Source organism: Kryptolebias marmoratus, linkage group LG4 (assembly GCF_001649575.2).
Source record: "Kryptolebias marmoratus isolate JLee-2015 linkage group LG4, ASM164957v2, whole genome shotgun sequence".
Classification (NCBI taxonomy): Eukaryota; Metazoa; Chordata; class Actinopteri; order Cyprinodontiformes; family Rivulidae; genus Kryptolebias; species Kryptolebias marmoratus.
In genome coordinates, this window is record NC_051433.1 from 21,898,339 (window position 1) to 21,911,819 (window position 13,481).

A 13,481-nucleotide genomic window follows, 5' to 3' on the forward strand; every position below is an offset into this window, starting at 1 on the left:
ACTGTTTCGGTTAGTCGTCTCTAAGGCGTCAGTAGAAACGTTGTAGGGAAGTTTGATGAAGACTTTATGAAAGGAGAGTTAAATATAAGTTGGCTTATGTTTGGCCTCAGTTATAAAACCGATATTTCTGTGAAATGCTGACCATATGAATGTCAAATGGTTTTATTTAGTGTTGTTCTTAGATAATAAAAATAACTAAAGTATAAGTCAGCTGCAGGACTTTAATGTAGACAATATAAAACTAAGTCATTTACAAAACATACAAACACGTTTAGCATGTTTTATAGCACTTTATTTCCAACGATTGGTGGTTTGTTTGTTTTTTAAATCATGTCCAAGCTCAGCAATTAAATGTTATCACCCAGAGAATTTTTGGTCCAGATAAGTTTTATGTTATTAAAGATGTGGCAGAAATTTACCGCCCTCCTAATGTTGGCGTGCAGAAAATGTCTGCAGCCACACATTTAGGTGAGATTTAACACCTTAAGGCTCTGCGTGCCCGCAAACAGAAAATATTCTGTGAAGATTTTTGAGTTTTTTTATTGAGTCTTTAAAGAATGTTTTCCTGTTTTATTAAACTGTTTAAAAAAATAGGTTTTCAGGACATCCTTTGGAACAAAGTTTGAGCTAAATAAAGGTTTGAAGAACAGTTTTATAAATACAATATTATGTATAAATCAGAGAATCTACCAGGAAAAACATAACTGAATGTTTCTTTTTAAACATCTCAGTCTATATAATAAAAAAAAAAAAAATAGAAAAATAAACATTTTACTTCGTGATCTACAGTTAACTTGTTTTTATACTTTAAGAGCATGAAAAACATCTGTTTTATCTTCATGCTGGAACAGTTACAGCTATTAGGATCGTGGCTTTTTTTATTGATCTGTTATTATTTGTAAATAAAATGTCTCAGTGAGGCATGAAAGTTGAGAAATACATGACCTGCGTTTATTTATTGCAGATGTTTGAGCAAGATCCTGAATTCATCCTAAAATCCCACCTGAGGTTTTACCTGTTTGGCTGTACTGTGATTCCACCACAAATGAGCTGTAAAAACAGGCAATAAGGCTTTGTAGAGGCTACTTTAACACCATCAGTATATTAGGCTGGACTATACTGATGCTGCACAATAATATTGTCACACAGATCATACTTGGTGTTATAACCTTAGTTTACTTACCACACCGAACACTTGGTCTCCAAAATTATTTTTTGATCCATCTAAGTTGTAGAAATCACATCACTGGAGTTCAGCACAGTACCTTTACTGCAACCTGCAACCAGTTTAAATATCTAAATGTTGTAAACCAGCACTATCAGGAAACAAAATAACTAAATACTGCATACTTCAAATGATCATCAGGCCAGTTCCCAATCAAGCATCAAATCTTACACTCATTTAGATTTTTTATGATTTGTTTTAAATAAAATCATTTAGTGTGAATATCAGAGTATAAAGATAACCTTCTCTGACAGGTGAATAAATAATGTCCTATGACTGCTTCAGTCAAAGGCTTTAGGTATATCCAGAAAATATAGGACAGAATTGAATCTTTTGTACTTTCTTAGTTTTTTTAAGACATTTTTATAAATGTTGTGTTTGCTTTTAAAACCAAACTAATTATCAGGTGCCATAATGTATTCTTGAGTTGCATGAAAACTAAATGTGAAATTATATTCTCATATGGTTTAAAGTTTGGGATATCTCAAACAGTATGTATTTTCACGACAATGTATGAAAAAAAAAACCGCGTCGATAAGTGACGTCATCTTTGTGCGCGCGCATGTGGACAGGTCACCGGTTAGCGGGTTAGCCTGTCAAATTAAGTCCACTCACTATGGCGCTCCGTACCTCAGCTTCTGAGTAGTTTTTTTCTTACTGAGGTCATCTTTTATAATAAAGACGAAGCCCGACGGGCAAAAAGACCAGCGGACATGTCGTACTGCAAAGAAGAGGGTAATTTGAATCTCACGTTAAGTCGTTTTCCGTCCTCGGTAGACCTAGCATGCTAGGCTAACACGTAGAAACAGCGAGAACTTTCCAAAGCTTTCCTGGCATTTATTTTAAGCTCTGCTGAGTGGGAAGTTTGGTATGCGATGGCTGTAAATTTGGCTTGAGAAATGTACTCTAGAGATCTCTGAGTTAATGTCTGTATTGACATTTAAACATGGGTTGAGAGCACTTTTAGACGATTAGTGTTAATCCTGTGTGACACCCAGTGTGGCCGCTAGGGGTCAGTGGCCGCTCACTGTGACAGCAATAATACTTTTATATTCTGATGGAGTACTAGAGGAACAGAAAGTGTCAGCACAGACCTAATTCATGGTTGGGTTTTCTACTAATGTTTATATAACCTGAATGTTGTTGTTTTTGTCTGCTTCAGGAAAGGATCGTATAATTTTTGTGACCAAAGAGGACCACGAGGCTCCCAGCAACGCTGAGCTGATCGCTGATGACCCCAATGATCCCTATGAGGATCCGGGTTAGTACTCTGTAGGCCTGCACAGACCAGGTTTTTAAACATTTCTTGAAAGGGAACTCAAGTGTTGTGTTGTTAAGGAGCATGAAGTCTTTGGAGTTGAGCTTAACATTTAATGAAAACCGTGAGACTGTCAAGAGGTTTTTATCCTCGTATTATCACTGATGATGTGAAGTCAAACAAGAATTACTGTGAAGATTATTGGTGTAAGAACAAGGAGCATGTTAACTGACCTGTTTTATGAGTGGTGGTCTAAGACTCTCTAAATAATAACATATTTCCCTGTAATTTAACTATTTATAATAAAGTAAAGAATAGAGCTTATGTGAATTGTTTATTTATAACTAAATAGTCAACTCAGTTAAACTGTTCATAAGGATGCTCACCTATGACTGCCATCAAAACATTTTCATTTAGATGTTGCAAATGTTAGCTCTGATGCGTACATAATGTAACAAGATTGGTTTTTGGTCAGGAAAAACATCACAGACAGACATCTTCAATATAAGATAACCAAAACTGACAAATGTGGTCGTCTGGTTTCTACAGGCCTGATCCTGCCTAATGGAGACATAAACTGGAACTGCCCCTGTCTGGGTGGCATGGCCAGCGGGCCCTGTGGTTCGCAGTTCAAGGAGGCCTTTTCGTGCTTCCACTACAGTAAGGAAGAGATAAAGGGCTCCGAGTGCATCGACCAATTCCGCAGCATGCAAAAGTGCATGCAGAAGTTCCCCGACCTGTATCCTCAGGAGGAAGATAAAGAGAGCACCTCCCAAACAGAACCCAGCCCTGTTTCCGATTCTGCAGACAGCAGTGCCATGTTGTCTGAGAATGACTCGGCTCCAACCACGTCAGGGGGTCTCGTCTAACGGCGCGTCGCCCGCAGTCAACCAGACTGTCGGCTCATCATAAGGGACTCTCCAGGAGCAGCTCCGATCGGCTCATTTGCGCCTCTGAGAGGCTATTTATGGGTGAACCCGAAGAAGAGCTTCAAAAAAACATAGCATTTGTACAAACACACAGGCCGCTTTGTTGTTCTGGGCAATCAGAAATGATCTAATTCTATGTTTACTGAAAGTTAACCATGTTTTTTGCTGCAGGGACTCATTAATTTATATGCAAAAAAGAAACAAAGAGCTCTTTTTATTAGTGTTTGAGTGTTGTCTTCTGAATGTCAGCTGGTTAGGAGTCCCATTTAAAAATGTTTCAGACTGACTCAACGTTAAACTGTAATCGTTATATCCACTGGTATAAGTAATATTTGTATATTTTAACCTGAAGAGGCAGTTTAGACTCTTTTTCGCCTTTCCTTTTGAGAGACCAAAGCTCATGGCAAGAAGAACCGGACTGCCATTTATGGTTCACATGTTCTAATGTTTCTGTGCTCACTGTCAGGGGTCTCCTCTTGCTGTGCAAACAATAGTTTGAACTGTCTAATCTGGCCTTTCACATTTACACGTGACTGCGTAAATGTTTTTTGCTGTCAGAAGTCGTCGTTTGGAGGCTGAAGTCACGACCTGAAACGTGTGCTGGTGTCCGTCGCAAATTAAAACATTAAACTGTTCGCATTTCAACTCGTCCCGTTTTCTGTTTCTTCAAAGACGTCAAACATAACTTCTGCTTTTCTAAATAATATTTGGTTACCTTAATTAGTCCACAGGAGAGGGGACAGATGGGTGTGATCCTGAGGCAATAAAGCCAGCTCTGTTGGTAATAATTATCTTCTGGATGAACGGCTGCCATTGTTTTCTGTACGCAGTTGTTTTTGTACAAAAGGGGAAATGAAATATTTATTGAACAGTTAAGTTGTTTTATCACCTTTTAGTCTGACAGGATGGCTCTGGCTGATACCTGAGATGTAATGAAGTCAGTTCTTCAGGTAGGTATAACTCAGTCACTCTGACTCCCTAAATATTTAATCACAGTTTATGCAACAATTGGTGCCATAAACTCCTTTTACATTAAACTGATCACAAGTTTGATCATTTCCACTATGATGGCAGTAATTATTGTGGGTTCTTCAGTGCTTGGTCCCTTTAAAGCACTACTGTTGATAATCTATAAAACAAAAAAAAAGTATTGTTTTTTTGTCCTACAGGTTTGAAACAAAACAAAATCCAACATTAAAACTCGTAGCTCAGTTGGGATTATTAGTAGCAGCGTGTCATACAACAAAGAGAAAATCAGCAAAAAAAGAACTAAAAACAACAATGGCAATCAATGGGATTTTGGTGAAACATGAGAAAACCCAGTATTCTCAGACAAAACATCACTTAAAGTTTAAACCGGTAGCAGAAAGTTAAGCTTTACATGTTTAATTTTATACAAATCTTTCTACAGATTGTTTAACTGATAGTTGACGTCACACCAAGGTTTGGATCATCTAAAAATATTACATTCTTTTGAAACAAACTCTTCTTAAGCCATAACTTTTTTGATACATATACACATTATAGTACATCAAAATGTAGGTATTTTTGTCCCATTTCAAGGCTGACGGTTTTCTTTCAAATCCTCCCAGAATACAGAGAGCACACACCCACGCTTCCACAAGTTCAGGTATGTTTTAGCTCAAAATATTCTCTTCAGAGCTGTAAATGAAGGGCCATTTTAACTTATCTCCTACATGAAACAATGTTGAAACATGGAGGTTCACGTGTCTGACCATCAGTCTTCTGCTGTTTGCAACATCCAACTCACTGTTTTGGCACAGCAGCTGTTTGAGGCTTGTCTTTCAGTCTGTTTCTGTCCGTCTCTCATAAGATAGCAGTCAGGGAGTGAGAGACTCAGATGTGTGGTTACCACGGTGACCCTAATGTGCCATTTACAGCAGCTTATACGGTTCACCCATCAAAATGTAAACGTTTACTATAAAACTGATGATGGAAGTTTGGGCAGCAGCTTCAACATTTCTCCAGAAATGTTTTAGTTTATTTATTGTTTTTTTTTTTGGGGGGGGGGGAATCCTCTTAACCCGCTGAAATCCTCTTAACTGTATTCCGATCTTGTCAATCCTGGACATCCGTTCCTCAGGCCCTCTGATATAAATAAAGCTAGCCGAGGCGTCCATGGAACCACTACGCTCTGCATGGTGACCAACAGACGGCCGGATCCAGGCTCCTCTGGACCTGCAAGTAGGTATTTCATACCTGAGTTCAAAACAACAAAAAAAGGGAAAATACAGTGAAATGAATGAACAAGCCGCCTCCTTCTAATGTTTGCTTTTAATGCACTGCATGTGAAGAATTTCTCCTTCGCCGTGGATCATCTGAAGCAGGACGTCTCACCCGGGTTCAGGACGGGGCAGGTGCAGCCTCGGCTGGTCCAGGACAGAGGATACAAACTGAGGGTTCCCTGGTGCAGCGGCACCCGGCCCGACCGGAGCACCTCGCGAACTTTCACCCGCACTTCGGCGTGACTGCCTTTGTCGTGAGCGGACAGCACACTGGCTTTGATCACTGTCATGAGCCACAAAAAAAGAAAAGAAGACAGAAAAGATTTTTTTAGACGCGTCGGCGTCATGCTGCAGATCACAGATTTGAACAAAAGTAAACATCAGAAACGGATTTCTCACCATAGTCATGTTTGGTCTTACATAGATCCGACACACTCCTCAGCTTTTTCTCCTTACACCCGCACTTTCCTGCACAACAACATTATGTTATCTGTGTTTTTTTTCTTGCTCATATGTGGTTGTTTTGATCCTCACGGTGCAGCAGAGCGTCACCTGTGTTGTGCTGAGCAGAAACTGGGAGTTCCTTGGACCACGGCACCTCTTCTTCAGGTGGGAAGAGAAGATCCACATCTGGGACTTTTCCACCGATGGGCACGTTTAACACGTGATTATCTGAGTAGCTGCAAATGTAAGGGGGGGGGGCGGGGAGAAATCACTTCACTGTCTATTTTTAGCAACTGAATTTATGCAAATACGTTTAGCAGCCTAAGTGTTCGGTGCAGAATGTGGCCAGAAGGGACTCATAAAATCCCTTCACATGGAGGAACGCTGAATATTGCTTTGATCCAATCGTCCACAGAGCATAAACTAATTCCCTTTTGAGAGCGTGTTTTCTTCTCTTAGCTGTTATTGTTTCCAAATGCAATTCAACTAGATTCTATTTTTAAGGCATTTTATTTTTTAGTTTTCTGTCCTAAAAGAATAGAATAGAACATACACTTTATTGAAATTAGGGAAATTAGTTATGCTTTAAAGTCCTCCTGAGTTTACTTGGTTCCTTTTTAAAACCACCGCATTTTTTTTCCCCTTTGGTCCACATTTTAGACACAGCTTGTTGGGAACAATCAGCAACTTTTGATTTACTTAAAACCCTCTAGTTGTTTGAGCCGACCGCACTATTGCTGCCTGCAGGCACTTCCCTTTAACTGCAGGCTCAGTTGTGTGTTTGGGGTTGTGTATCTGTTTAATTGTTCAGCTTAGATTCGAGACTGATACTTTATTTTTTTTTTCCCTCTTGATGTGAAAAAAGGCAAAAGTTACAGTTAGATTCATGTTTATCAAAGTCAGCTGTTAAACGAAACGGCTTGGCATCAACTAGGGGCTCGGCGGACATGAAGTCGTGACTCCCTTCCTTGTTTCCAGGAGTTGTGCGTCTACCTGTTCAGGCAGCACCCGGTGGTTGGATGGCAGCTGTGCGGACAGGCGCAGGGCTCGCAGCCATCGTCTCCAAAGCCCCAGTAGCTGGGCAGGCAGCGGTCGCAGCTCGAGCCCCCTACACCGGGTTTACAGCGGCACCAACCGCTCCTGTGGTGGCACCAGGGGCCGTCCTCTCCGGGCGCGGGGGGCAAAGATCCCAGGGGGTCACACCAGCAGCCTGCGACGCAGAGGCAAGAAAAAAGGGGGCTTGAGTTTGACGCGAGCTGCTCTTTGTCTATGACTTTAAACTGAGCTTTCAGCAACATCAACAGGAAGCTTAGTCAGCTGCTACATCATGCAAGTCTTGACCCTTACGTGTGCAGGCGTGGGGGGACTTGAAGGGCAGCGACGGGTGGCGACGGTAGCCGCGGCGACAGCGCTGGCAGCGGCGTCCCTCGGTGTTATGCCGACAGCTGTCACAGACCCCGCCGCTGGTTCTGCCCGAGGAAAGCCAAGCTCGCTGGGAGAAGCGACAGCTGTCTGCGTGGCCGTGGCACTCACACTCTGTTAGGGGGTGGAGGATTTAGAAACAGGATGGGAGGAAAGTAAACGGCGAGGACGGGCGGGTTATTAGCAGTGGAAACATTTTGATGAGTCAAGGCAGGCTGTTCAGAGTCAAAAGGACATCAGGCATGTGAAGAATGCAGACAACGACGTAAAGAACAGATTTTCAGTCAAATTCACGAAGCTGTTTAAATTCTGTATCTGTACTCTGACTTTTTTTTTGGGTTGTTGTTCTTTTGAAAGATTTGAATAACATTTTAAGTTTTCGTTCCTTTTTTTCTGCTTTTGTATGTTCTTGTGTGTGCATGTTCCTGGTGACTTATTTGGATTAATCAGCCATCAGGCAAAAAAGCCTCCAGAGTGGAGGTTCTTCAAATGACAGACCGTGGCCCAGATCTGGACTCAAATGAAGTCTTTGCCGGACCTTAATTGTTTGTTAAATTTTAATAAAGTAACAAATTTTCTTTTTCTTCACAGTAACTGTTTTAAGCATTGTGGCTTTTCTAGCCTATAAGGTCATTTCCATAGGCTGCCTTAAAACAACATTGCAAGAGAAAGAGGAAAACAAAGCAAAATAAGACTTTTTACAGTGATTGGAAAGGAAATAACTTGGATTTGGACAAGTAAGTCCCACCCACGAGGACTAGTTCATCACTTACTACGACACGGGTTGGGCTCGCCGCTGCTGCCATTGGCGGGCCTCCAGGGCCAGTCGTTATAGAGCGGGGCGCACTTCTCACAGTGGTCCCCTCCCGTGTGGTGCATGCAGACACACTTCCCAAACACCTGGAACACACATCTCGTGCTGCTCAGTCCCTTTGCCGACATCAATCTCTGCTGCCTGGAGACGCTCATAAAATATCCATCCAGGCGGGTGGTGGAAAGTGCAAAAGGAACCATTTAAAGTCCCTTACCTGGCAAGTCTTGTTCTCTTAAAATGCGGAGAAAGCCAACTTACCATATTACTGTCTTGTGTTTTGTTTTGACTTGTCTTGAATGGTGCACAACGCTCAGCATGTCCATGACACAGGCAGGTCCCTCTGGCCTGTAATGTATAAACGGCAAACGGTGCTGGTGGTGGGCTTTCTGATGTGGCTGTGGGGTTCAGTGATGTAGTGCAGGCCTGAGCTTTCAGTAGTCTGATGCGGAGATTTGTGATGGTCAGGCGGACGAGCGCTTCTGGACTGTAGGGGTCCAGCGGTTTAGCATTTCTTGGGTCTAGATTACGTAAAATTACCTACAGAAAGAGTAGAAAGAAAGCACTAAACAGCACTGGTTGCAAACACTTTTTAAAAACCATCTTTGTGCATTTTTCTTTACCTCTCCGCCACTGCAGGGTTGAGCACCGGAGTAACGGGACGTGCAAAGTGAGCCCGGCTCGTCCAAGTCATCGGCCAAGTCGAATTCTGCGCCGCAGTCGGACGCGAAAACCTTGAGCGTCTCCCAGCTCCGCCCAAAGTCGGCCGAGCGCTCAACCGTCATGGCAGCAGGTCTGGGTGACCTGAACACCAAAACTACGTGAGACAGACAGAACTTCGTCTCCAGCTCCAGTCGGATTTCGTCTGGTGGGGCGGTGCCTCCTCCCGATGCCCACCAGGTACCCGGGTGCAAAAACGGGTCGTCAGTCATGAGAGCAGGTGGATGAGCGTCCTCTCGGCACGGGTGGGGGTTCGCAGGAGGATGCGAACACAAGTGGGGTGTGCTGGTACCACAGCAGCTCGACAGGGTCAGAAGGGTCCTGCCAACAGCCAGGTTCCCTATAGGTGGACTACAGGCCTGGTCCAAACATCTAGAATCTGACGGAGATGTGTAGATGATATTTTAGATCATGTAAAAATTAAAGCTCTGGCACTCCTTGAAGGAATGCCTATCACCTTTCATGCCAGAGTTTCAGACTAAAATGGACTTATAGTCATCTTTGTGTTGGCAAAAATCGATTAGCTGTGGAGGCGATCTCAAATCCAACTGACTTCAAATGTTAATCAGTTGTAGAGGTACGTCTAATGATTAATTTCTGAAAATTTCTTTTAAATCTGTCTAGTAGTTCATGAAATATTGTGCTAACAGAAAAAGAAGGGTTAACTCCAGTAGTCAATGTTTCATTTTTTTTTTTACAGAGATCTTCCACAATGATTAGCACTTTAAGTATGTGTTGTGAAAGACTCTCAGCTACAACGACACCAAAATCTAGGACAATGTCTGAAAAATTGACTGAATTGTACCATTTTTTGTGTTTTGTAAGATATGTTGGCTGTGTTGGTCATCTTGAACTGGATTGGCTCCAAAGGTTAATCAGTTATAGACGTTCATCCAGTGACTATTTCCTGAAAGTTTAATTAAAATCTGTCCAGTGGTTGATGAGATATCTCGCTAACAGACAGAGCTGACTTCAAGTAGTTAATGGCAAGATTTTAATTAAAGATCCTGAGCAGCATGTTAGCGCTCGGAATATGTGTCGGACATCAGTCTCAGCTACCACCACAACAGGTTTTTAGGTCAGTGTCTGTCAAATTGACTGCATTATCGCCATTTTATGTTTTCTTAAGTTTAGATAGATGTGGCAGCAATCTTGACTCAGGTTGACTCTCAAAGTTAATCAGTTGTAGGTGTCCGTCCAATAATTACTTCCTGCACGTTTCATTAAAACTTGCCCTGTGGTTCAGGAGATATTTTGCCAACAGACAGACACAAACATGGGCAATAATTTGGATCGTCGTGCTTTCCTTTTAAATTGCTGTGACAAAGAAGAAGGAGGTAGCCTATTTCTTTCTCTCTCTCTCTCTCTCTCTCTCTCTCTCTCTCTCTCTCTCTCTCAAATTGAAAGATTCAGGAAATGCAGCATACAGATGGGTATAATTCCTCACCTGCTCCGCTGAGCGCCGCGGACAGAAGCAGCCAACTGAGCGCCACCAGCATCTGCCGCAGAGCCGTCCCCAACATCCTACACACCTTCACCCGGGATCCCGTCGAGTTTACGGCACGCGCGGCGCGACGGGACGGGTCCCCGTGTGGTGAGCGCGCATTTCTCCTCCGGTCCCGCAAAAGGTTCCAGAAAAAATCAAAAAAATTAAAAATCCGGGAGATTTTCCATCCACGAAAATCCCGCGACGGGCTGAGGCTGAGCTCCTCTTCTCTGCCAGCGGATCGTCGGTCCAGGGCGCACCTGGTGAGGACGTTTTAAGATTCAGGTGTTGTTTCCACGTGGAATAGATTCGGCATCTTCTTTGTTTTTATTTTTTATTTTTTGGAGCATGAAAACGCAGATAATCCCGTTTCCACGCAGCTCCGGAGCTCTGCGCCTTTACGCACGAGAGACGAGTTTGCGCCCCTTTTTTTATATCTGGCTCTCCTCCTCTGCCAGCCTTCCCACCCCCCCTCTAATTTCTGAAAACTGTGATGCTGTACTGTGTCATTCCTCTGAAACCTCTGAAAATTAAAGGTCCTAGCATTTTTTGTGGTGGGGTGGAAATGCATATCGCCCGCCATCTTTCATGGCCCGTTTTAGGCTTAGGTCAAATCGTGCTGAATAACTGATGGAGCTGACCAAACCTTGAAAACGACAGTTTCACTTAGGACCACATCTAATTTCAGCTCAATATCTATACAGCATAAGTTAAAGCCATTATTGTGCTTAGCTGTGGCAGCCATCTTAAAATGGGCTGACTCCAAAAGTTAATCAGTTGTAGACTTACATCCAGTGATTACTCCCTGAGGCTTTTAATAAAATCCATCCACTCGTTCAGGAGATGTTATGCTAACAGACAAACAAACAAACACATGCTCAGACACAGGCGTAAACATTTCTGCCCTCCTTTTGGCCCCTGGCAGCAGGCATTAATCCGTACTGAATGTCATACATGACAGTCCCTTGTGAATTGTTGTCAGCCACATAAAACACGCCACATCCTACCGTATGAACTTGATTGTACTCTCTCCTCTGGCACACACACACACATTTTCCTGAGCTGGAAGACGAATACACGCGATGTCAGCTCAGTTTTATGGCTTAACTTGAAGCACAGGCCGCTCAGAAAAAATTGGAATAGACACAGAGATTTGGACTCATTTCCAGAACCGTACAAATTGTTCACAGACCCCGGCCTACTTGCTTTTCTCCCTCCAAAAGAAGGAGATCAAAACCAGAATCGACTAAAAACCGACGTGAATAAACAGTGACGGTAATTATGTTTGCTCTGCCAAAGTGGGACAGGATTAGGTTCGAAAAGCGGCTGACAGCTCAGTCACATTTGTTTGGTCGTCAATCTGAATTTTGTCCATTTAGATTTAAAAAGTCACAGCCTGAAAGTTTTTCTTCTGTTTTTTTTTTTCCCCCCTCAGAAACAGAATCACTCCCTCTGTACCAGTGCTGAACAAGTTGGGTCATTGTGTAAAAATGTAACCAAAAACAGACTGCAAAAGTGTCATAAACATAAGTGATGTCACAAACCCAAATTTATTCACAATGGAATATAGTAAACATATCAAATGTTTAAAAAGAAAAAAAAAGAAAATTTTGCGTTTGATGGCAGCAATACGTCTCAAAAAAGTGGGGACAGGTCCACGTTTCCCACTGTGAGACGTCCCCTCTTGTCTGTAAACATCTAGGAGCTGAGGAGAGCAGCTGCCAGAGGTTTTGGAGGGAATCTTGTCCCATTCTTTCCTGATGTAGGACTCTGGCTGTTCGACAGTCCTAAGTCTTCTTTGGTGAGAGGTCTGGACTTCAGGCGGGTCAGTTCAGCACCTGGACTCCTCTCCTGCAGAGCCAAGCTGCTGGAATGGATGCAGTCTGCAGTTCATCACTGTCCTGCTGAAAGATGAAAAGCCTTCCCTGAAAAACACTAAAACCTGTTCTAAAACCTGTATATACTTTTCTGCACTGATGGTGGCTTTCCAGATGTGTAAGCTGCCCTTATCACTGGCACTAATGCACCCCCATACCATCAGAGAGGCAGGCTTTTGAACTGTGTGCTGATAACAGGCTGGATGGTTCCTCTCCTCTTTAGTACACGGCATCTGTGGTTTTCAAAACGAACTTCAAATTTTTATTTGTCTGACCAGAGAACAGTTTTTTGTCTCAGTCTATTTTAAATGAGCTTTGGTCCAGAGAAGATGGCAGCATTTCTGGATGGTGTTCATATTTGGCTTCTTCTTTGCCTGATAGAGCTTTAACCTGCATTTATGAACAGGGCAGTGAACTGTGTTTAGAGTCAGTGATGTGTGGACGTGTTCCTGAGGCCATGCAGTGATGTCCAGAACAGAATCAGACCTGCTTTTAATGCAGGGACTGAAGATCCCCATCATTTATACACAGTCTTTCACAGACTTATGAACCTCTGCCCATCTTTACCTCTGAGAGATTCAGCCTCTCTAAAATGCTCTTTTTATAACCAGTCTGACCTGTTGCAAATTACCCTAATTAGTTGCAAAATGCTCCTCTACGATGTCCCACTTACTTTTCTACTGTCTTTTGTTGCCACTGCCGTGTCTGTTTTGAGACATTTTGATGCTATTAAATCCAAAATTACTGTAATTTTTTCTAGAGGTTATGCAGTAACTTTGTTTCTTAGTTCAAACATTTGCTACGCATGCACCTTTGTAAATAAACTATGTGTTTATGGGCTTTGCAAATCATTGCATTCTGTTTATATTTACATTTTACACAACATTTCAGTTTTTTCTGACTTGAGGTTTCACTTTTTTTTCCTGATTCCCTTCCTGCTGACATAGTTTTTTCATCTCTTTGTGCTTCTTTTGAATACATTTGGCACGCCTCCATACAATAAAACCTGCTTTTATGTTCACACATCTCACAGATTAATATTTTTTTTATGTTTGTTCCACTC

General features: G+C 42.4%; 2 protein-coding genes across 3 annotated transcripts; one reads left to right on the plus strand and one right to left on the minus strand.

Moving 5' to 3' along the window:
* The first annotated feature begins 1,768 nt into the window (after window positions 1-1,768).
* Window positions 1,769-4,057, plus strand: LOC108241177 (mitochondrial intermembrane space import and assembly protein 40). The gene is made up of 3 exons (XM_017425163.3): window positions 1,769-1,960; window positions 2,388-2,486; window positions 3,033-4,057. Exons 1-3 carry the CDS (start codon window positions 1,939-1,941, stop codon window positions 3,350-3,352), a joined length of 441 nt encoding a protein of 146 aa, XP_017280652.1. The 5' UTR covers window positions 1,769-1,938; the 3' UTR covers window positions 3,353-4,057.
* Window positions 3,649-10,958, minus strand: si:dkey-202e22.2 (netrin-4). 2 transcript variants are annotated; one of them, XM_037975518.1, is made up of 10 exons: window positions 10,503-10,958; window positions 8,959-9,434; window positions 8,597-8,875; window positions 8,298-8,424; window positions 7,450-7,638; window positions 7,096-7,312; window positions 6,211-6,338; window positions 6,058-6,126; window positions 5,771-5,941; window positions 3,649-5,611 (listed from the first exon to the last, which is right to left on the minus strand). In XM_037975518.1, exons 1-10 carry the CDS (start codon window positions 10,576-10,578, stop codon window positions 5,472-5,474), a joined length of 1,872 nt encoding a protein of 623 aa, XP_037831446.1. In that variant the 5' UTR covers window positions 10,579-10,958; the 3' UTR covers window positions 3,649-5,471. The 2 variants fall into 2 exon arrangements, with proteins under 2 accessions (XP_037831446.1, XP_017280673.1); XM_017425184.3 differs by having other exon boundaries at window positions 3,649-5,632.
* Window positions 10,959-13,481: the final 2,523 nt, after the last annotated feature.

Coding starts and splice junctions, on each gene's coding strand:
- LOC108241177 (XM_017425163.3), top strand. CDS start 1,939: ATGTCGTACTGCAAAGAAGAGG. Junction 1,961..2,387: donor GTCGTACTGCAAAGAAGAGG/GTAATTTGAATC, acceptor TGTCTGCTTCAG/GAAAGGATCGTATAATTTTT. Junction 2,487..3,032: donor TGATCCCTATGAGGATCCGG/GTTAGTACTCTG, acceptor TGGTTTCTACAG/GCCTGATCCTGCCTAATGGA.
- si:dkey-202e22.2 (XM_017425184.3), bottom strand. CDS start 10,578: ATGTTGGGGACGGCTCTGCGGCAGATGCTGGTGGCGCTCAGTTGGCTG. Junction 7,313..7,449: donor GTCCCCCCACGCCTGCACAC/GTAAGGGTCAAG, acceptor TCTGCGTCGCAG/GCTGCTGGTGTGACCCCCTG. Junction 5,942..6,057: donor TAAGACCAAACATGACTATG/GTGAGAAATCCG, acceptor GGCTCATGACAG/TGATCAAAGCCAGTGTGCTG.